Consider the following 23,832-nt stretch of genomic DNA (forward strand, 5'->3'; position numbering starts at 1 on the left):
CTCTCTCTCTCTCTCTCTCTCTCTCTCACTATATATATATATATATATAGAGAGAGAGAGAATTGCTAAATCCCAAGACTACTACTAAAATACCACCTTTTGTAGTTTTTTGCTAGTATGGCACATGCGCAAACAAGAAAGAGACAAGAGGAAGACAAGACAAGTAGTCTCCTGGTAGTTTGAATGTAAATTGCAACCAAACACCACTAATAGATGATGTGACACCCCAAAATAGGTCAAAACACCCATTAAATCCCAAAAACTATGTAACTAAATAGACATACCCTAGACTCATGGTTGTGTGTAAGGCATTCAAAGTTTCAAACTCATTCAAAGTGAGATTCTCTTCATAGGGTTTGGTTTGCATAGACGGTTGTTGAAGTATAAATGATTAAATAACACCAACTCCAACGGCTTAAGCTTTTGAAGTAATTGGTTGTTTCACATGATATTAAAGCCAATGGTCCTAGGTTGCCACGTGTATGGCCAACCCAAAAAAAGAGGGGCCACACGCGAGGGGGAGTGTTGAAGTATAAATGATTGAATAACGCCAACTCTAACAGCTTAAGCTTCTGGAGTAATTGTTTGTTTCACAACGATTGATAATATATCCACCTTAGTAGACATGTAATAATTACCCACGAGACATTCAAGGGGGTCTCCAAGGAGTTTGATGCTATACTAGCAATCAAACAGGGAATTTTGCCCACGTAGCACTCAAATGCCAAGCAAAATCCCTAAGACGTCCTAGCTTTTATTCAGCCACTTGACACCGTCTCCTCACTTATGCCCTCCCAATTCTCTTCCTCTCCCTTTCTTAGCAATTCCCTCTCTCAATACTTTATTGGTAAGCTAAAATATTCCATGAAATAAAATACTTCCCTCTCTCAGTAAGCTAATATTCCGTGAAATAAAATTTTGTTGTTTCCAAACATGGCCATTTGAACATTTTCTCGATTTGTACATAGCGTAAGTTAGGCCGTTACGCTTGGTGCTCATGCTAGAATAATCTTGAACGGGCCATTTAAACCTTTGCTCTGTCCTTTTTCTTCCCTAGGCCACCCGCTTATAGTGTAAAAGAGTAGCCCTAAATAGGGGTGTAAACGGATCGGATTCGAAGCAAGTATAGCTATATCTGAATTCAATTATAGTATACACTCTTCGAATTCGGATTCAGATTCGAATTTGACGGATATTTAATATTTATTACCGAATTTGATTCCCACGGATATTGTTCTAATTCAAATATTATCCGTATCTGTTTATTCGGCAAATTTGAACATTTTATTGCAGCACTTTATCTTTCTTCTCCTTCTCACTCCTCAAATGAATTTTCCAAACTCTAAAACTAGACCTCTACTTACAAAGAAAATTCACTTTTCTTTTAGAAACAGAAGATAGTGTGTCATTACTAAAAATAAATATTATTAATATTATTAATAATAAATAAAAAGGATGTACTTCTCGGATTCGAATGTTAAACGGATCGGATATATCATTTACCAGATTCGCATCCACTAAGAGCCGGATATCTCATAAACGGATTTGGATAATATTCGCTTTAAACGGATTCAGATGCAGACGGTAATCGAATTTTCGAATATCCATTTACACCCCTAGCCCTAAATACCCTAGCGGGGGCCGGCGTAGGGAAGAAATGGGAACAAATATATATATATATATATATATATATATATATATAGGGAAATGTTATCAGCACTATTGTATTTTGATGATCGCACTCTCACTTTATTAATAGCAAAGTATGGCCCACACCATAGGATGATCCAAACCGTCCATTAGATGGGCCACAGCCTAAATAGGTTGTGCATGTACCACTTCCCCCTTTCTCTGTCTCTAATTGGGGTAAGCAGTTACACTCGGTGCGCAGGTTAGAAGAAGGCTCTTTAAAAAGCTTCCTTCGGCTACAAAAACTGAGAGCTCTTGTTTTTTGAACTCATTTTTATTTATTTTAGAACTCGGATCTCTTCTTGCATGGCCTCATCTCTTCTTCCTTGGGCTTGGGCTCTCGAAACCCTAGCCACCTTCAAAGAAGCAGACACAGATCTTCTCCAAGGTATATATAAAAAATATCAGATCAATCAAAAATCAAACTTTCATGCCATTTTTTTATTGCTCTCTAGATAGTTATGGTTTTAACGTTGTTACAGATCTGCTAGATAAAGTTTCGGATATATCGGGCGATTCATTTAAGAACACTAAAGAAAGGGTTTCTTTGAGATATGTAGAGGAGTTTTTGGATAAAAACCCTACGAATGGTAGAAATTCTCTTTCAATTGATGTTTCTGAACCGAGCGAGGACGTGCTTAGAAAGGTAATGAAAACAACAAATCTCAAATTTCTAATTTTTTGTATTTAAAGAAACTTTTTTTTTGTTTTTTAGATTTTAGGTTTTTTCAGTAATTATGCAAATTTCTTTTCGGCTTTCAAGATTTAGTATCTGTTTGAACATGATTTTCATTAGAATTCATTTCTTTTGAGGAAATTTAGATTATTTCATGTGTTCATGATTTTATTGTGCTCGATTCATAATGACAGAAATAAAATCTCAAATGTTTGGAAGGTTTCTAATTTTTTTTATTGAAAGAGACCTTTTTTTTTAAAAAAAAATTAGGGTTTTACAGGTAACTATGCGAATTTATTTTCAGTGTTCTTGATATCGTTCTCAGCGAGATTTAGTATCTGTTGTAATTTGATTTTGTAGAAGATAATGGGTTTTGAGATCACTAGAATTCATTTCTTGGAGGGAATTTAGATTATTTTATGTGTTCATGATTGAATTGTGTTCGATTTGGTTTTAGAAAGGTAATGTAAACAACAAAATCTCTAATGTTTGCTAGGTTTTCTAATTTTTTATTTAAAGAAACTTTTTTTTTTAATTTTAGGTTTTTACTGGTAAACTATGTGAATTTCTTTTTGACTTTCAAGATATTGTTCTTAGCGAGATTTAGTATCTAGATACTGGGTTATGAGATCGTTAGAATTCATTTTGTTGGAGGAAATTTAGATTATTTTCTGTGTTTGTTCCATTTGGTTTTAGATTCTCGTAAGAATATTTCAGCTCTGATTCTCAATTTGCCTGATAAAAGATTTGAAAATGAGAAGGTTTTCATTGCTAAGTTCATGCATAGCTTTTCGAACCATAATGGCCTAGTTCTTCCTCTGCTTACCAATGAAATCCAGGTTGAGAGGTCATAGGGAACTTTTTTTTGAAGGTCTTCATTTAATTCATTTTTTGTTTTAATGATAACCCAACTGTTTAGTAGGAATACATTTCACGAAAATACTGTAGTAGGAGGAATGCATTGCCTTGGATGACTGAAACGACTTGTAAGTTATAATTATTGTCACCGACATAGTTTTAACTTTTAAATTTCGGCCGAAATATTTCGGTGTCAGTTTTGACCGAAGCTGAAAGTACATTGAATCGGAAAAGCACAGGATTTCGCTGAAATTCCAAAATTTCAACCTAAATTTCGCTTTTCAACCTTATTTACAAAATTTCCACTGAAATGTTAAAGATTTCCACCGAAATTTTAAAAATTACCACAGAAATTTAAAGATTTCCACCAAAATCGCCGACATTTCCACCGAAATTTTATGCATTTATGTGGATTTTAAAAAAAAAAAATACGAAATTTCCACCGAAACCAACACCGAAATCGACATTTAATTCCTTGGTCACCGAATACATACTTGAAACCAAGGAATGAAATTGTCATCAAGCAAGCAGCATGTTACAATGCTTTAGAATAGGCTGTGATGGTTTGTGAACAAGATAGGTGGGCCCGGTACTTAGCTAATCGAATCAAATTGGTCAAGACTGTACCATGCACAGTCCCTTTTTGTGATTTTATGCATGTATTCTTTATCAATAATATTCTTCATCTTTCATAAAAGATTTTAAAAAAATGCTTTGGTTTTGAATTCTCAATGAGCATTCATGATTCAACCAAGCTTTGATGGCTTGACAATTGACATTGTCCATGGCAAGATTTTAAATTTCAATTTCGGTTTCGGTCAGGAATTTTGGTCGAAATTTAGGGGAAATAATGACGTAGAAGGAATTCCTGTAGATTTCGTTTTGGTGGAGATGGAAATGGCAACATTTCGGTCGTTTTGAAGAAATTTGTGGGAAATTTAAAACCATGGTTCATGCCTATCATTTCACAGAAAGGCTTGGGTGCAAATTTATACTTGGCTATTGATTTCCTCGCATGCTTATACAAATATTCAAGATTACCGTCTTCTTCAAGCTTCTTGTGCGTGTGTGTTTTTCTTTTTCTTTTTCTTTTTTTGAGTGGTAAAAGGAATTCATTAAAAAAGGTGGGAAGGATCCCGCAATGTCCGATTCTTTAATCTTCTTGTTGCCCAATTTTCTTTTTCCCTTCTTCCTAAACAAGCAGATATGGTAAGAAAATTAGGAAATCCTCTTCTATTTAGTGGAAATATCCCGGCCATTTCTAGGCAAGATTCTTTGCTTCATATTTTAAATTTAATTGTAAACCAAGGTCAAAAGCCGACCCCAACTAGTTTGGGACAAAGGCTTAGTTGAGTTGAGTTGAGTTGTAAATCAAGGTCAAAGTATGACATCTTATTCAAACTTAATCTGAACTAATGATAGAGTCACATGTGCAATGCTTTCTTTATATTCTTCTATAAACTATGTTTCCTATCAATTCCTCCTTTCTAAGTGTGAAATTCTTTTTCTTTGAGCTGCAACTCATCAAAGTCACCATCCCTTTGTGGGTCATTAACATGGGCACTTCTAAAAGTCACTTCCAGTTAGAAATGGATAAATAAGCTGCTACCATCCAAAAAAAAATCACTTCCAGTTCCAGCTCCTTGCTGAAATGTTCAAATTGTCATCACAGATTTTGTTTTCTTTTTCATTTTTAATATTATCAAACCTGACTGGCTGGTTCAGATCACCTGACAAGAACATGTCGAAATACATTGGCTGCATCATGTGTCTGAATTCTGAACTTCCTGCAAATGTGCCCAAACGATGTGGAGGACCAACGAATAAAGTTTATGCAAGGACAATTTTACAAAAGCCATAAACTGGAGTGTGAGATTCCATTCCAGTCAGTAAGACACGAATAAAATCATGTGATGGTAGGATGGATTTCATTTTTGAAATAAATGGAATTGGCAAAATTGGAAGTCTAAAAACTGTGAATCCTGAGTTATTAGCCAATTTAATCAGGCATTCTTTTGTTCTTGAAATTTATCCTGTCTCTTAATAAACTCTATAAATCTCTGTGTGCAAACAGATTTCCCTTTTTTACTACACTCAAGCTAACCTTACCTTTTGATAGAAGAAACAAAACAAAACTCTTCCCATCAGTCCATCACCCACTTGTGAATGTTTTACATTCTAATGGATCACTGCTGAGACCTTTGTTACAGGGAACCGGTTTTAACTGGCATGAACTCCAGTCTCACCTCAAACTGGGGCTCACAAACTTTCCAGAGTAATTTCTCTCTCTCTCTCTCTCTCTCTCTCTCTCTCTCTCTCTCTCTCTCTCTCTCTCTCTCTCTCTCTCTCTCTCTCTCTCTCTCTTTTGGGTGCAATGTAGGAAAACACAACTTGGGTTGACCATGTAAAATGTATTGCTGGCCCTGCTATAGTGCGTTTATTGAACTTCGTTTAACAGAGATCGAGAAATCTTGCTGAGCGAGTCATCAATTCGTTTCTTTTTTGGTTAAAAAATCCTTAATCAGTTGCAAATGAGTAGATTGTTGCCAACAACTTTGTTCTTAGATGCCAGGAGTTTGTGCCTGATCGGTTCAGAACATACACATCTCGATCAAAAACTTGGAACTCCCCTCCGACATTGGGCATCATATGTTACTGAAGTACGTTATATTATTTAGGTGCAATACAAGCTTGTTATTTTGAAGCAGACCAAAAGCCAAGTAAACTTGGATGAGATTAAAGTATTTTTTTCTTTTTTTTCTTTTTTTTGAATGGTAGAGATTGAAGTATTATGCTTCCTGAAATCACCATTTTGACAGAAATTGTAAAAACACCATTCAAAAGAAAAAAAACAAAAATTTTAAAAACTTGAAAATTCTATCATTGGCTCAGCCATATTTTTGTCACGTTGCAGAGTTGATAACCAACAGTAACCAGAAGTTGATAGTTCATTTAATACACATGTAAACTTTGAAATATTTTCTTTTTCCTTCTCATTTTAACGAATTATGATTATCTCATTTGACTCAATGACTTGGGTGAGTTTTGAACATCGGTTTACTGCTTATGAAAATTTTCCACTTTTTTCAGTCTGTTTTTTTGCATTTTTCTTTCAACTCTGATCTAGGAGGTTTTCCGCTTTGGTGTAAAATATGTTTTCTGTATTCTCATCAGGTGGCAACATCTGATGACCTGGGAAAATGTGGAGCAGAGCTGAAACATAACCTTAGTCAGTTTATTCTACAGAAGAGAGCTACCCTTCCAGAGCATGCCTTAGACCAGGTACAAGGACTCATGTTGACATTAGTACTTGGGGAAAGTGATAATTTTCTACTTAACTTATTGTTTATCTCAATCTGCATTGGCTTTTGATGATCAGCTGAAGGATTCAATTCTTGAAGACTGTTACCCATCTGCCTCATCCTTAAGGGAAAGGAGTTGCTTGGCCAAAGAAAATGCCGTGCATTGTTTGGACCAAAGTAGAATTTGTGCGTACGGTGATGATGAGTATCAAATTGCAAAGAGGCTTAAGGCCAACACTGATGATGGAAAAATTCAGTCACTAAAACAGAATCTGGCTCTGTTGGGCCCTGAAAATAGAAATGGAATCTCGCAACAAGATCCTCATGGCAGAATCTTAAGATCTGGAAGACGAGTGCCTCGACAGAATATTCATGTCCGTGACAAGAAAGAGTATTTGCTTGGAAATGTGGTGAGAGCTAATGATGATAGTGTTCAGTTACTCAAACGAAAGTCTACTCCTGTTAACAGAGATAAAATGCCTCAAAGGGCACCTTCAAATGGGCCTCTGGAACATGAGGCTTACCACCAAAATATTTTTGTTGAGTCTACTCCTGGTAACAGAGATAAAATGCCTCAAGGGGCACCTTCAAATGGGCCTTTGGAACATGAGGCTTCCCACCAAAATATTTTTGTTGAGTCTACTCCTGATAACAGAGATAAAATGCCTCAAGGAGCACCTTCAAATGGGCCTTTTGAACATGAGGCCTCGCACCAAAATAATTTTGTTGATGAAGCCAAAGATGGTGGTGGGCCCGATGTCATACCCGAAACATCAAGCAGCAGTGATGGGGATCGTGATCCAGATTGCAATTTCTATCCAAATGGGGAGATGATTTCTGCTGAGAAACAAAAATATCTGAGCTCTCAAAACCTAATACGTAATGATTCCCTGACAATGGATTGGACGGAGAATAGGTCTTGTATAAAGTGTGATAGAGGAGGTCAGGTACTGATTTGTAGTCGTAATGGCTGTCCAATATCAATTCATGAGAGTTGCTTTGATACGTCTGTTAGTTTTGAGAACGGGGAATTTTACTGCCCTTTTTGCTCGTATTCACGGGCATATTCTGAGTACCGCAAAGCCAAGCAGAAGGCTGCCATGGCAAGGAAAGCTCTATCTATTTTCATGGGTAGGGATCTAGTTCATGGGCACCGGAAAAAACAACCACCTGTAAGAGTTCCCAGAAAACTAAGTGAAGTAAGAGTCGCAGAAAATGCAAACTGTCCTAATGAGATTCTTGCTGATCAGCAGAACACAGAGCTTATCAACAATCATCTATGCGATAGAGTGGTTGAAAATATTGAGTCTAATAATCGAAATTCACCATGTGGAGAAGAAGGGACATCTCTAACCAATGGCAGAAAAAGTGGCTATTTAGAAATTGTCGGGGATGGGCAACGCATAAATGCTGTTGAACATCAGCACCAAGTAGAACCTTCTAGTGATGGGCAAGGCATAAAGGCTGTTGAACATCAGCAGCAAGTAGAACCTTCTAGTGCATGTAATAATGATAATTTACCCTGTAGAGAAGCCGAGACAATTCTAATCAATGAAACACATGGTGGGTCCCCTATCAAAGCTAAAAGTGACAACACAGAGATGGTTGACAATAGCCCATGCATAAGTGAGGTCAAACTTCAGAAGAAAGCGGAAACTGCTCCTGATGATAATGTTGCTAATGCACCCTGCAGAGGAAAGGCTTCTCCAATCAGAAAAGGACAAAATGCAGTGATACAACGAACTTCTCCCAGAAACCAGAAAGGAAAGGACATCTCCAACAAGCCCATAAAATGCCGACGTCCAACTAGGCGATAGTAAGCTGTCAATCCTTGATACATATAGGAAGTTTAATGCTGCTTCTTTGCTTCATAGGCTTACTTGCTGTGAATAGTGATCCAATCGTCTCTTCTCGTTATCCTCTGGAAGTATTGAATATCACACATGAACAACTTGATTTAAGTGATAGGATCATATGTCTACTTGTGGCTGGCCTGACATTACTGCTTGTACTGAACGTGCATTTTTTTCCTAAACTAAGCACGACTTTCTAATTTTTAATTGCGTGGGACCTACAGAAAAAAGAGCCATTTATGCTATTCAAGCCATCTGATTGGCAATTGCATTTCAACTAGAAAGTAGATAAAGTTCCTGGCTCTATTCTGTTGGGGAATTCCTCCTGTCTGCTACCCTCATACACTAGGCACCTACAATGTTGGATGCTTGGCCTACTAATCATAATAAATAATGAAATATCATGCCCTGAATTGTTGAAATTGGACCTCAGTTGAGATCCTATGGGATGTTGAATGTGTTTGTAGTGATTGTCCTTTGTAACATAAGTTATCCTTTGTCCAAATAATGGCATTTTGCTTCAATTTATAGCTTTCAGGCATCAGGTTTTGTAATTATGCTTTCATGGTAATTTTAACTATTCAAACAAAGCCCTGACCGGTCTTTCACTTTGGTTTGCAGCTCAATCCTACCAAGCATGAGGCGTAACAAACTTTTGTGGACTGTGGAAGAGGAAGAAACTCTAGAGGTATCCATTATTCAATCTGGTCCTCTACGTTATTTTTTGGTTTTTTTTTCAATGATTATTTTTTTGGTTATTAATCAAGTTAATTTATATTTAACCATATTTAAATAAGCTATGTAATCCTGTGTTGTCTTTCATATTCAATAAACTTTCCATTTATTTCAATGTTTATATATGGAAATTCTAACCCTCAAGTTGCTTAAAAGGGTGAGAGTTAGGTTGAGGGATAACACGTGATTTATAATATTGCTATGGCTTTTTTTTTAAGAGGTAACAGTAACATTTTATTAATAGCAGCAAACTGATTACAGAGGTGGAGGACAAGGCGTTCCCCACAATGCAAGACAGTAGCAAAAACCCAGCACAAAGTGCCACGGATTACACCCCTACAACCTTAAGAACCATAGAATTAGCTGCCCGCTTCATATGATTAAACTTTGGATGAACCATCCGACAGAGGTCGCGAGTCTCTGCAATAATACTAGCCACATTCCACGGTCCAGAAGCCTTAGCTGCTGCCCATATGATAGCATTTGAAGAGTCACCTTCAATAATCAAGCGCCATAACAAGCTTTTGCAAACCATTTGAGACCGCGAAGAAGAGCTTTGGCCTCCGCCTCATTTTAGTCGCAAATCCTTGCTGGACCTGAGAAGGATCGTATATTATCCCCTTATCATACCGGAAAACACCAATTCTTGTCTTTCTGGATTTACCTTTCGATCTGCCATCAAAATTGAATTTTACCGAAACCAGAGACAGAGGGGACCACCTGGACGCAGGCATGATCTTCGTCTTCTTCTCAAAGACGATCCATATCCTGTTCCGAAGGATGTCCCCCATGTTTTAAACAGTTAGTTTTGTTGCCTTACCCAAGCTATGGTTTCCCTATTACAGCTATGATGGATGGGATGTTTGTGTTTTTTTTTTTTTTGGTTTATTTTATTTTTGTCCTTGTAAGGGATAACCTTGATCCTTTCCCTCTTTTTTCTCTTCAATATAGTCGTAGCTATCTTTCAAAGAGAGAGATGGAGAGAAGAGAACCTTTGTACACAGTGGGGGTGAGATGCATGGTGGTTGACTAAGTAGGAGTGAAAGAGGAGCACCGGCGAAGTAGAAGGCAAGATGATGCACATTACCCCTTTAAGTAAATTTGTCTCAATTTATTTAGGGGTAACTTATATCCAGCAACCAGCATACTTTGAGGAGAATCTTAATTTCACTACATCGACGAAAACTTAGGATGCATAGATAATCTTCTTTTTCCTTTTTTCTTTTTTTGTTTCTAATACGCATGTTGAATTTGTTAACTATAACCAACTTCTCCAAAAGCTTAAGCTGTTGGAGAAAGGCGTTATTTATCTTTTATACTTTAACACTCCCCTACACGTGTGGTCCACTTGGCAAACGTGTGGCACATGTGGTCCCACTTTGGGCCGACCATCGCATGTGGATTTTTGCTATCCGCGAGGTTTGAACTCCAGAACTTTGGCTCTGATACCATTTTAACTTACCAACTTCTCCAAAAGCTTAAGCTGTTGGAGAAAGGCATTATTTATCTTTTATACTTTAACAGAATTATTTAAAATATTTTGATAGAAGGTGCCATTTTTGAGGATGCAAATTCAGATGAAGTGTAATATAGGAGGAAAGATGTTGCATGGTCAATGGAGAAAGTGTGAGATATAACAGCTGAGCATCTTTCATCAAACCCACACTACGTCTTAAAACAGCCCATTTAGAGCATTTGAATTGAAACCTTCTCATACAAAGACCTTTAATTCGCAAGACTGGGGGAAGAAAAACACTTAGACCACACCCAGAGAAGAAAGACTGGCAACAAAGACCCAAGACTCGCGATCAACAAAGACCAAGAGAGGGAAGAAACTCGCTACCTTCGATTAACCTGCCGCTACTTCCGATTCCCCCCTTCTTGACGCCGACTCCCGATTCTAGCCCCAGGATGAATACTGATATTGTTATATGGGATCAATGCATCCTCTGACCTATAAAAAAAATAATCAATGCATCCTCCATATAATTGCAAATACAAACATGAAGGGTTGATAGAATAGAGAAATAACGAAGATGTGACGAGGAGAAACTCATGAAGGAGAAGAGAAATGTTAGGGTAAAATTGCATAGAGAGAAAACATGTCTCCCTTACTTTATATTAGCATGACTATTAAAATCCAATGACTAAAATAAACTCCATGAAGGCTAACACTTATGAATAGAAAACAACCATAGATATACATCTAACATACACCGCACTATATATATACACCCAACAACACTCCCCAGCAACATGGAGCATATAGACTTGACATGGCCAGCTTGATACAAGTATCCCGAAGACAAGTAAGCCATATAACCTTAGTAAAGATTTCAACAAGCTGTTGTGAAGAGGGAACATGAGGAATCATGTAATCTCGAATCTTCTCCCTAACAAAGTGCACATCAACTTCAATGTGTTTGGTTCGCTCGTGAAGGACAGAATCAGAGGCAAGTTGGATACCTACTTTATTATCACAATGAAGGTACATAGAACCACGAGTAGAAAAACCCGACCTAAATGTGAAGGAGCAAAGCCATAAAAGCTCACACATCTTGGGACATTGTACTCCACTTCAACACTAGAGCGAGAAACAACAGGTTGTTTACTCCTCCATGTAACTAGATTCTCCTAGGAAGGCCCAATATCCCAATGTGGAGTGACTATTAGTAGCAGATCGCTACCCAGTCAATGCCAGTGTAACCAACCATATCTAAATGATCATGCTGATACACAAGTCCGTGTCTAGGGGTGGACTTGATGTAGCGAAGGATGCAACGAATGAAAGCTAAGGGAGGAGAACGAGAAGCATTATTGAACTGGCTAACAATGTTGGCAGCAAAGGGGATCTCCGGCACGTAATAGTCAAGTAGATCAGACAACCCACCTGACGTTGGTACTCTAGAGGATCAAGAAGAACATCATGCTCACTAGCATGGAGAGATTGCTTCGAATCCAGGGGAGAATGGCAGGGTTTGTACCCCAATATTCCAGTGTCATTCAGGAGATCAAGGTCATACTTTCTTTGAGAAGGAAGGATCCTTTTTTGTAGATCGAGAAACCTCAAGACCCAGAAGAAACTCCATCTTTCCCTAATTCTTTACTCCAAAAATGTGACCAAGCTTCCCTTTCACATGGGTAATGAATAAGATATCATCCACAGTGAGGATAATGTTATCAACATATACCAGAATAATAGTCCTGCCAAAGATGCCACAACGAAAGAAAACTGTATTGTCTGATTGACATTGTTGAAAACCCATGCCACTAATCATTGGGGGCAAAAGTCTTAGCTAACTTGTTCCATGGTTTCAAAGTGGAATCGCAGAACATGTATACCCAAGCAATAGACGGATCCGTAGTGTTAAGTAGCCAACCAAGAACAATAGAATTGCCGGCATCCCATTGTAAATAATTTGGTGAAGTAAGCTTAATGATAGTGATACTAGTAGAGATATTTTCTGTTCCCATTGGTTTATCCACAGTTAGAGGCACACCAAGAAAATAAATAAGGATCGATAACCATCTGTTCCCATTGTTGATATTTTCTGTTCCCATTAGTGATACTAGTAGAGATATTATCCTCAGTTAGAGGCACACCAAGAAAATAACTAAGGATTGATAACCATCTTTCTCTACACAAAAATGAAATATCAACAAGAACAGTTCCATTGGTCGGGGGAAAAGATTGATAACAGTCAAGAGAGCACAAAAAAGAAGGTATTCTCATTGAATCAACAGGGGAATAGAAAAGGAAAGATATTTCTGATAATATTCTTGAGAAAGGTTGATAACAACTAGAAAGAAGCTTAACAACAAGATGGATGATTTTTTTTTTTTTTAATGATAACAACAAGATGAATAATGAATAGAAAATATCAAGGGCAATTCCACTGCTAAAGAATAACAACCCTAGAAAATGCAACACAAACAACAAAATGGTGATAACCATCTTTCTCCACACAAAAAAGAAATATCAACAAGAACAGTTCCATTGGTCAGGGGAAAGGATTGATAACAATCAAGAGAGCACAAAAAAGAAGGTATTCTCATTGAATCAACAGGGGAATAGAAAAGGAAAGATCTTTCTGATAATATTCTTGAGAAAGGTTGATAACAACTAGAAAGAAGCTTAACAACAAGATGGATGATTTTTTTTTTTTTTGAGTGATAACAACAAGATGAATATTGAAATAGAAAATAACAAGGGCAATTCCACTGCTAAAGAATAACAAACAACCCTAGAAAATGCAACGAAAACAGTAAAATGGTGAAAACATGGTTTTAAATTTCCATTGGAACTAAGCGACCAGAATTTTTCTGTTTACATCCCCACTAAAATGCATGCCAAAATCGAAATGCATACTGAAACCAAAACCGTAACTGTATTGGTTGTATACTACCGTCTACCAGTATGTGTTATGTAATTATATTTATATGAATCGCATGTGACATGTGGTGTATGTACTATGTAAAAATATTTGTATGAATTACATTTGAAATGTGGTATGTACTGAATTATTATATATGCACGACAGTGCATGTCACTAGGTGTTCTTTGTTAAACCATTATGGATGGTTGTCTTGCTTATGTGATAGTTTTTAAGTGTGTTTGTGCTTATTTTAGTATTTCCTGAAGTTTCATCTTAAAATTTTATCATTCGCATATGTTTTTATACCTTTTTGTGATTGTATAATATATCCGTAGAAATTTTAAACCGAAACCGAAACGTTACCGTTTCCCTATGATTTAGCTGACACTTTGAATTTTTGTTGACACACGTTTCGTGCCGTGTCCGACATGACACGCATTTCCACACGTGTCAATACTCTTTTGGACACTTTTAAATATATTGCTAGAAGTCTTAGACTTGATGTGGGAGTGTGGACACGTTTATGTACCGTGTCAAGTGTGACATTCTATTTTATTATAGAATATTGTGTTGACCTTTTTTGTTATTAACTCTTCTTTTAGCTCTTCTTTAACTAATATTTCTTGTTATATCCCCTCCCCTAAACCTAAAATCCTAAACAAACTCTTATTCCAATACTATATTCATTGTATCATATTGGTCTCCCTTTATCATTGTATATTGGAGACAGAAATGAACTAGATTAAATTGGTAAAGGCGTTGTTATTAAATTATCTCATGTTTTTTTTAGATTATAGTTGATTAATTCTAAGATTTATTAGTTTGTTAAATAAATATCCATATGTTACAAATTATGATTATATATACTTTCTATTTTAGTTGTGTCCCCGTTTCTAAATTTTGGGGGTTTGCCGTGTCCGACGCTCCGTGTCTATGTCGACACACGACATTCATTCATGTCCGTGCCCACAAATCATAGTCGTTTCCATGGCGATTGAAACTGTTAATGGAGAGAGAGAGAGAGAGAGAGAGAGAGAGAGAGAGAGAGAGAGAGAGGAAGAGAGAAAAAATTTATTAGGGTTTTGAGAGGTTAGCATTTATACATATGCTAAGACAACACTGCCCTTACAATATCGTAAACTCTTAACACTCTTCCTCAAGCTGGAGCATATACATTAGTCATGCCTAGCTTGATACATTTTATTTTTAATGGTATGCTCAGCTTGATACATATAGACTGAAAAAGACCTACACCCACATCTTTAGTGAATACATCACCCAAATGTTTCTCTGATTTCACATGAGGTGTTACCATCTTCTTGGTCATAACCAATTCCCTAATAAAGTGACAGTCAACTTCGATGTGTTTCATTCTCTCAAGAAACATTGGATTGTTAGCAATATGGCTGCTTGGTTATCACACATTATAGTGATCGGCATACGAATAGGAATACCAATCTCATCTATTAGAGATTTAACCCATATCATCTCACACAGTGTGAGCCATAGCTCTGTACTCAATCTCAGCACTCGATCTGGCCACCACATTCTGTTTCTTATTCCTTCAAGTGACTAGCTCTGTACTCGATCTCAGCACTCGATCTGGCCACCACATTCTGTTTCTTATTCCTCCAAGTGACTAGATTTCCTCCTACAAGAGTACAAATACCTGAGGTTGATCTTCTATCTGACTTGTTTTCAGCCCAGTCTGCATCAGAGTGTCCCACAATATCTAATTTCTTTGAAGGTCTAAACATAATACAGTTTCCAGGTAAACTCTTTAGGTATCTGATTATCTGATACGCTGCATCCATATGTGGTTGTCTCGGAGCATGCATAAACTGAGTAATCATGCCAACAATAAATGTATTGTCAGGTGTCGTAACAGTAAAGTGTATCAGCTTTTCTACCAATCTTCAATATCTCTCTGGGTCATGCAGTAATTCGCCATGCTCCTTATCAAGTTTCACGTTAGGATCGATAGGACCTATGCTGATTTAGTTCCTAGCATTCATGTTTCCTCTAGTAAGTCTGTCACATACTTCCTCTTAGAAAGACAAATACCACTCTACTTTAGCACTTCAATGCTTAGAAAATAGCCCAGCGGACCGAGGTCTTTAAAATAGTGAGCCCCACTCATGCTATGCATGGGTGTAAAATTATGGGCCCACCATGCTATGCATGAGGTGTAAAAAATCCATCATAGAAAAAATTCCAGTAAATATTTTTAATTTTTCTATTAAAAATTTCCATGAAAAGAATACGATTGACAGAAGAAAGAAACTGGTCTAGTATACATTATAGATAGATGGATAGATAGATATCTGAATTGTTTTGGTTTTGGGCGCATGTTTTATTTAACATGCTTGTGCTTTCCCTCAACTCAGTTGTTTATTGATGCAGGAAGCAGTGCAGAAATTTTCAAAAAGTGGTGAGACTACGCCATGGGTGAAGATTTTGGAATTTGGTCACAATGTGTTTCATAGGACTCGTACTCCGGCTGACCTCAAGGATAAATGGAGGAACATTATGATTAAAAAAGGCTTGGCAAGAAAACGAAGAAGGTAGTTTTTAACTCTTATTATTTATTGTGAACTGACATTGTGTTGTAACTCAGAATAGTCTTATTTGTTATCAGTGATGTGATCTCCTTGTATATAAGTTGAATATTAACTATAATTGTACACTATCCCTTCCTTGTTTCTCACTTTCTCATGAGACAACACTAAGGGGCCATTTGGATACGCAGATTTTAGAATCCTGGATTTTCTCAAAATTGTAGTTGGGAGACAAGAGAAGAAAGAGAGTAGCTGTCATTTTCTGATTTCTAGACCTTCTTTCCGACAGCAAGAGAGCTGCCGATCGTCCCATTTTTCCAGGTTTTAGAAATCGCAGGATGCGGGAGAGATTTCTAAAACCTGGTTTTCTTACTTAAAATCCAAGAAACACTGCCAGGACAGCATACCCATGACCCTCGTTTACACTCTTTTCAAACAAAGACCTAGATTCTAAAATCTGTGTATCCAAACGGCCCCTAAATGTTTGCATATGTCAGAGCTCAAAAAAATGGATTGCAGGATTTAGGTTACGTTTGAATTTGCATGTAAGGTCCTGTTTGTTTTGGATTTTTGAGAACCATTGTGACTCCAAAGCTAACTATTGGACCCAAACTAAAACGTAAATTTGAGTCCGGAGGTTCAATCGTAAGCTTACCTGCTGACAAAATAAAAATCAGTTTTGGACTCAGCGATCGGATCTCGAAATCCAAAACAAACAGAAACTAATACTTGCTTCTGGAAATCGAACAAGTTGTTATGTTGATTTAACAAATCATTGAGAAAGAAGGCAGGGTAAGCAAACGTCCTAGTGTGAAAACATGAATAAAAAAAATTAACAGGGACTTCAACCTGTGGCCAACCATTTCTGGACTCTCTTTACACGTCGATGAGTGGACAGAATTTGGGCACAGCAGCTAGATCTGAATCTGTCCACTAGTTTCGTATCCCAACGTTCAAAATTATTTAGGTTCTGTGATGCGAATGAGGCTGAGGTTGAGGCTAAGGCAGTCCTCTGTGGGCTGGAATGGTATGATCATAATTTGTGCCCATTGATTGATTGTAGGAGACTCAGCTAATACAATAGCGTGGGCATCCAATCGATGCTGTGGGCCTTGGAGACTCACCTCTATTATTGACGAGATTCAGGACATTGTGTGCTTAATCAAGACTCAGTTGTCTCATATGTGGAGGTCCGGTAATTCTATGGCGGATGGTTTGGCGATTGGCGAAATCAGATGTGGACCGTGAATCAGCTATTTTTGGGGTGGATATCCAAATCCAGGTTGGTTTGGCGATTGGCGAAATCAGATGTGGACCGTGAATCAGCTATTTTTGGGGTGGATATCCAATTTAGGAGTGTGTTTGATTAACTATTGTGTTCCTTGTAAAGCCCCGGGCTTTACAAGGATTATGGATTTTATCAAATAAAATTTCGTTGCTTTCAAAAAAAAAAAATTTATTTAGGTTCATGACCTAACAATATATCCTAATGGAGGGCACCAATGTACTGAAATATCCTTCATTTTTTTATTTTTTTTCATTTGCTCATGGCAGTTGTTTTACAATATTTAAAAATCATACTAAATATTTTTCCCTTTTGTGGTTCAAGGACTATTCTCCTCACTCTCAATTCTCCTCGTTCCTCCTAACCCCAAGCGCTAATTGTGAACAGCAAAACTAGGCCTAGGTCATTTTGATGGACAGTCTGATTCAAAATGGATTGTGACCCTAACTCAGAGAATTTCAAAAAAAGAGACCCTAACTCAGGAAGAAACATCCAAAGAGCACTTCGAAATTCATCAGGGTCTATTGGGACGGTGGACGCCACAGAAGCCGAAGTGAGTGCAGTGCATCCAAGTTTGGAGCATGCCAAGAAAAATCGTCTCTATAATGTAGTGATTGAAGGCGATTCATCTAATGTTATTCGATGGCGCAATGGACCTCAAAAACCACCTTGGAGATTTGATAGATGGTTCGACAAAATGTTCGATTTGGTGAAATCCTTGGCAGTTGTGTTTCATCATGTGCGGTGTTCGGTGTTCTGCTAATCAGGTGGCGGATGGTTTAGCTAGAGTACAAGGACTCTCTAGCTCTCTTTGATTCTCGCCTACCATGATCCCATATTTTTGTATTGTTATGCAATGTTCTGTCTTTTCTATATTGTACTCCGACCATCTCATTTTCTTTTTAATATATAAAGCTATCATTTTCAAAACAGAAAAAAACATACGAAGTTTTTGGGTTGCTTTTTTCTCTTTTAAGAGCTGATATTTGCACTCCCTGGGTCTCTCTATGCATTTTACGCATAGCTTGTTGACGGATACAACTTTCAGTAAGCTATCAACGATCAAATGCAGACGTTTGAAAAAGAATACATAGTGGGCTGCCAATATCAAAACAAGAAAAGGAATACCAGCCCTTATCTTAATATAATTCCATTTATTAATGGATGTGATTTTTGCCACTTTCATCATTACATCAAGTAGCTCATTTGGTCGAGCCTGGAGAGCAGTACCAATGAAAGCAATAAAAATGGAGACTGTTATTTTAAGAATCCATGTTTTAATCAAGGATTGTTGCCTATAAATCCTTAAAAACAAGAAAAATATGTTTGAAATATACAAACAGGCAAAATTGAGAATAGTTTTTGTTGGTCTTTTTCTGCTTCAGAAACACCCAATATGAAAGGAAAAAAAAACAAAGTTGATGGCTCCTAAAAGAAAGGATCCAGAGATATGTTAGCCAATTTTTCTTCCAAAGTTTGAGGATCCACTCGGCAAAATTGAAGAAAATGGTGAGCAAAAAAACAAAATGAAGACTTGTTTGTCTACCCACTTCAGTCCTGGATGAGTGCAGCCAGGTAGGAGAGTAGCAGAATAAGAAGTCAAAAGGGATGAGACAAGCATTGGATTTGTGTAGAATTACCTCTTGGAGAATAGTACAATAGATTACAGCCGTATTTGGTTGCGCGGCATAAACTATCCTTCATGTCGAGAGTGAAGAGAGGGGGAGGGGGAATGTCACATGGGCAGACAAGCAATGACATAACAATAATTATGTCAGAAACATGTCGGGAGTCTCCTGCAAGTTCAATATAATATAGGCAACCAAACAAGGAATTGGCTTTACTTTTCTTTCGAAATTCCAATAGATGCCGAGCAATTGTGCAACCAGACACTGGCTTCAGGTTTTGGTGGAGAACCATAAGGATTTGAGCGCCTGTTCGTCAAAAGGTCCAGTGCTTCTATCTTAGAGGCATCCACGATGGACAGAACAATTGGGATAGTGACCATTGGTCCAGCAAGAAAGCTGTCTCACCTGTTGAAAAGATTCTTCCGCTACAAATTCAAATATCCAAAACACTAAAATCCATTTGAAGGAAGATGATGTACCCACAACAAGCTCATTTTATGGTCAGAAATATGTTCATACGAGTAACGGGCTGGACAAAAGGTATTTGGACTTGAGCCTAAAAAAATTCGAATTGGGTGGAACTAATGAATCATGTGAAACAGAGGTTAGCATAAAACAGTAGGTCATTATCATGTTTCACATAATTGCAATGCAATTTCCCCAACTTTGCAGTACCCACTGGGATCTTAAAAGGCAACATGAAATAGATAGTAAGATCGGATAATGATGTCTTAATATGTCAGGAACTCACACACACACAAAAAGGGCAATTCAATCACCCAATTCTCCGGCAAATTCTTCCTAGCTATCTCTTTGCCAAATTTCACTTTTCAGTCCTTACAACACTTCTCTTAAGTCACACCACTTCAAACCAGGTCAAGGTCAATCGAAGAATCTCAACTTGGGACTTTTGAATTGCCACTAAACACCAAGGTGTCATCTGCAAACTGCCAAACTGCAACTAAGAGCTTCACCCCCACCAAAGCTCCCACCAGCCCCCATTCACCAACATGGAGAACATAGTCCCGAATGCACAGGCCTTAGTCCATCCCTTCCATCTATCCCTAAAACACATCCAACTGATCAGAACTCTAAAAACCTCAATCCACGCGATTGTAGGCCTTTTCCATTTCAATTTTGAAAATACCCCCCTCTTCTCTCTCTCTCTCTCTCTCTCTCTCTCTCTTCCAGAGAGATAATGCTCACCAGGCCCACCTTCAACTTTCCAGAGAGGACCTTAGCAATAATTTCATAAACTCTACATTAAACCAAGGAGATTGATACTGGCACCACTATAGTTTGATAATGGCACTAATCACTTTGTTTAATACTTTTCTGAATGGCTGCTTAGAGCTTTTTGGAAATTGTAATAGCCTTTGACAGATTGTTGAAAAAAGTGTAAAATGAAGAAAGTAGTTCTATTATCAAAGCATGGTAGTGCTCCCCAAAACTAATTGTCCTATAATCTTCAGTTCCACTGCATATCCTTGTAGAATAAGAGTAATGAAAGTTGCCTTGGCATGTTTTTTCAGTTGCCTTCTCTTATAAAAATCCTCCATTACTCTCATGAGATCCCTTTTGATAATCTACATGAACTCCTAGTAGAAAGCCACAGAGAACCCTCAAACCCTCCACACGACTCTTGCTCTTCCACTAATTTCATGCATGCAAACTATTAGGAATCCACAGAAAAAATATTAGAAAACTTACTGGAAGAAGAAGAGGAAGGATCAGCCATTCTCTTAACCACTAGATAAGGGTAGTACTTGCCTTTGATGAAGAATACGAACAGACCTGATATATTGACCTACTCTCCCATTATATACCTATAATTAAGTAAGGCCCACATCTTCGCGTCTTTGGGCCCACAATCTCTTCTCGATAGTATCAGTTATTACAAGATTTTGTTTCTTCCCGAATAAGGCAAGTCCTGATATCGACAAAAAGAGCCTGTCACCACCAAAAGGAGCTGTCACTACAATACCATATGCCAGTCCACAAGCGTCCTTATCCTTTTTCATTCTACAAGATGATAACCACAAAACCATATATACTCCTAACTTACTCAACCCTCCCACACAACAGAAATGTCTAAAATTTTAACTAAAAAGAGGAATAGGAGGCCTATCTTCCAAATAGGAGGCCTTTCTACCAAATAGGAGAACTCATCATCCACAAGAAACGAGGAGATTACGATGCAAAGCTGGCTTACCAAATAAATCCAAGGGGGACCCAACTACTTTTTCCTTTATCTTAGGCAGGGATCTCCTACAATAGTCTGCATCGGGCTTTTTTATTTGGGGATTCTTCACGCAACCCGCTTTACCACTTTCCGGAAAGGATGGGATAGTTCCTTTTCTGACAGTACCTAAATATTTCCTTACTCCTGCAAAACGTCCTTTCCTTGACCAAATGCGAAAAGGACTGACATGCCTTGAATGGCTCTTCACCAGAGATTTCTTAAACTTTAACCCATTTCCCGTACTAGGCCGGATTAACGGATAGTCCGGGCCATAGGCAGGAGGCCAATCTGACATGGAGGGAGGTTTGAAATTTGAATTCAAAAGGGGAGGGGCGAGGGTCCAACGGCTCCCCGGCCAAGGTTTTCCGGCAAAAGAGCGGGCGGACATTCCACCACCAACACAGGGTTTTCCGAAATTTGACACCCAGCATTCTAGGGGCCAGAGCCTGATAGGAGTGACTCTTTATTCAAAGACGTTGAATTTGTTCGGAAACTTGAATTTGAATAGAAGGAGGTACAAACTTCCACCACGGAGCAAGAATCTTACCAGAGAAAAAAGTCATACACTGGTTGTGGCTCCCTTCCATTTTTACTTCTAGAACTCGACCAAAAAGATTACCTAGAGCTTGAACTGTTGATGTGGCCCATACATGAAGAGGAATGCCATAAAATCTGACCCAAAATTTCTCCAACCCCGAGGAGAAATCTTTGGTCCAAGGGAGGAGGGATTGGAGTCGATCTTCCCACATATCATTGCCTTTGTCCAAGATCGTTGTGGCTTCTTGTTCCGATTCGAAGATAAATAAAACTTCGTCTACTGATAAAAGACATGGGCATGAAAGGAAAGGGAGGTTCCAGACTCGTTTGGCCCACCGCCAAAGATCAAGAAGATTATCGTTAGCCGATATAGAGAGGACCGGAGATCCAGACTCTTTAGTTTTTTCCAATTAGTCAACATCTAAGTGACGATAATCTTGATTCCACCTCCTTCCCCGAGAGGACCGGAGAGCCTACCTTAGAGATAGTGGAGAATGTCCCTGAGTCGGGCTAAAGATCGTCTACATTAGGATCCGATTCGAGATCCAGATCATTGTATTTTTTACCCAAAGGCTGAATCCCATCTTTTGATCCCAAGCAACATCTCCGGCATATAACTCTCCAACTAAAATTAAAATATTTACAGGAGGGGCACCACCAATCAACTAATTCCCCATTTAGAACCCTCTTTACCTCTTTTTCTTTTCTCTTTTTTTTCCATTGCCATGAGTTTGGGGGAGTACTTCCAGGTGCATGTTTCCGATTGTGTTGCTTTTCCCAGCGACAATACCGCCTCCATTGGAAATTCTGATAAGCGCAATTGTCGCAATACCAATCCCCCTTCGCCTCCATTTATGTTTTAGCCCCTGTTGTTCTGATGTTACTTTTTTTTTAATCTGAGACATTCTTTAGCCCTTCATCTGCTCCTATTACAAGTCCCTTGGAACTAGAGGCCTCATTATCTATTCCTTCGATTCCTAACTCGGTTCAGATACCCTGACAGCCTCTTACGATGGATGACCAGCCATCATCATCTTCCATACCAGTGGCTCCACCACCAGTTACCAAACAATACCCTGACAGCCTCCTACGATGGATGACCAGCCGTCATCATCTTTCATCTGCAGAAAGATGGACCTCCACCTCCTTCACGCTAACCACCGCCTTCATCTGTCGAGGTCCCTTACTTGCCTACTCAGATATCTTCTTTACCCTCCTCTGTCATTCCTTCCGACTCTCCTATTGTATCTCGCACTCGATCTCATTCTACATCACATCCTACCTCTCATTTTATTACTTATGATTGTCTGACTCCTTCTTTCCAAGCCTTTGTGTCGTCCTTGTCTTCTGTTGTGTTACCACAGTCATTACAGGAGGCTCTCCAACATCCAGGCTAGCGCGCTGCTATGGATCTTGAAATGGGTGCACTCCGTTCAAACCAAACATGGGATCTTATTCCTCTTCCTGCTGGTGCTCGACCGGTAGGCTGTCGCTGGGTGTTCTCCATCAAGTATTTACCTGATGGGACCGTTGAAAGGTTGAAGGCCCGTCTGGTTGCCAAGGGTTATACTCAAACATTTGGGGTTGACTACCATGAGACATTCTCACCAGTTGCGAAGATTCTTTCAGTGCGAGTAATACTCTCCATCGCAGTTAATAATGGTTGGGCCCTACATCAGTTAGACATCAAGAATGCCTTCTTACATGGCGACCTCCAGGATGAAGTTTATATGGAGCAGTCTCCAGGGTATACTGCTTCGGGGGGAGATGTCATCCTCTGTTTGTCGCCTTAAGAAATCACTGTATGGCTTGAAACAATCTCCACGGGCATGGTTTGGTAGATTCAGTGAGGCCGTCATGTGCTTTGGGCTTAGACAGTGTGCAGTAGACCATTCAGTGTTCAATCATCAGTCTTCTGCAGGGTGCATTCTGTTGATTGTGTATGTTGACGACATCATCATTACAGGTAGTAACTCAGGGGGAATACAGAGATTGAAGACTTTCTTACAAAAAGAGTTTGCTACAAAGGATTTGAGCCATCTCAGATACTTTCTTGGGATGGAGGTGGCATATTCCTCTCATGGGATATCTCT

The 23,832-nt window shown here is 38.4% G+C and overlaps 1 protein-coding gene across 2 annotated transcripts; it reads left to right on the forward strand.

Annotated features, from left to right (window-relative positions):
• The first annotated feature begins 1,869 nt into the window (after positions 1–1,869).
• On the forward strand, positions 1,870–17,711 carry LOC143885418 (uncharacterized). Of its 2 annotated transcripts, none has more exons than XM_077389582.1 (7): positions 1,870–2,077; positions 2,172–2,335; positions 6,398–6,505; positions 6,603–8,341; positions 9,000–9,066; positions 15,893–16,053; positions 17,657–17,711. In XM_077389582.1, exons 1-7 carry the CDS (start codon positions 1,996–1,998, stop codon positions 17,694–17,696), a joined length of 2,361 nt encoding a protein of 786 aa, XP_077245697.1. In that variant the 5' UTR covers positions 1,870–1,995; the 3' UTR covers positions 17,697–17,711. The 2 variants fall into 2 exon arrangements, with proteins under 2 accessions (XP_077245697.1, XP_077245698.1); XM_077389583.1 differs by lacking the exon at positions 17,657–17,711 and adding an exon at positions 17,111–17,518.
• Positions 17,712–23,832: the final 6,121 nt, after the last annotated feature.

Source organism: Tasmannia lanceolata, unplaced genomic scaffold, assembly GCF_043159265.1.
Source record: "Tasmannia lanceolata isolate RefF3 unplaced genomic scaffold, GAP_Taslan_0.1 ptg000008l, whole genome shotgun sequence".
Lineage (NCBI taxonomy): Eukaryota > Viridiplantae > Streptophyta > Magnoliopsida > Canellales > Winteraceae > Tasmannia > Tasmannia lanceolata.

What these genes read in the sequence shown, in the direction of transcription:
- LOC143885418 (XM_077389582.1), top strand. Translation starts at nt 1,996, where the DNA reads ATGGCCTCATCTCTTCTTCCTTGGGCTTGGGCTCTCGAAACCCTAGCC. An exon ending in AGACACAGATCTTCTCCAAG is followed by an intron (nt 2,078 to 2,171) that starts GTATATATAAAA and finishes ACGTTGTTACAG; the next exon opens with ATCTGCTAGATAAAGTTTCG. An exon ending in GCGAGGACGTGCTTAGAAAG is followed by an intron (nt 2,336 to 6,397) that starts GTAATGAAAACA and finishes TATTCTCATCAG; the next exon opens with GTGGCAACATCTGATGACCT.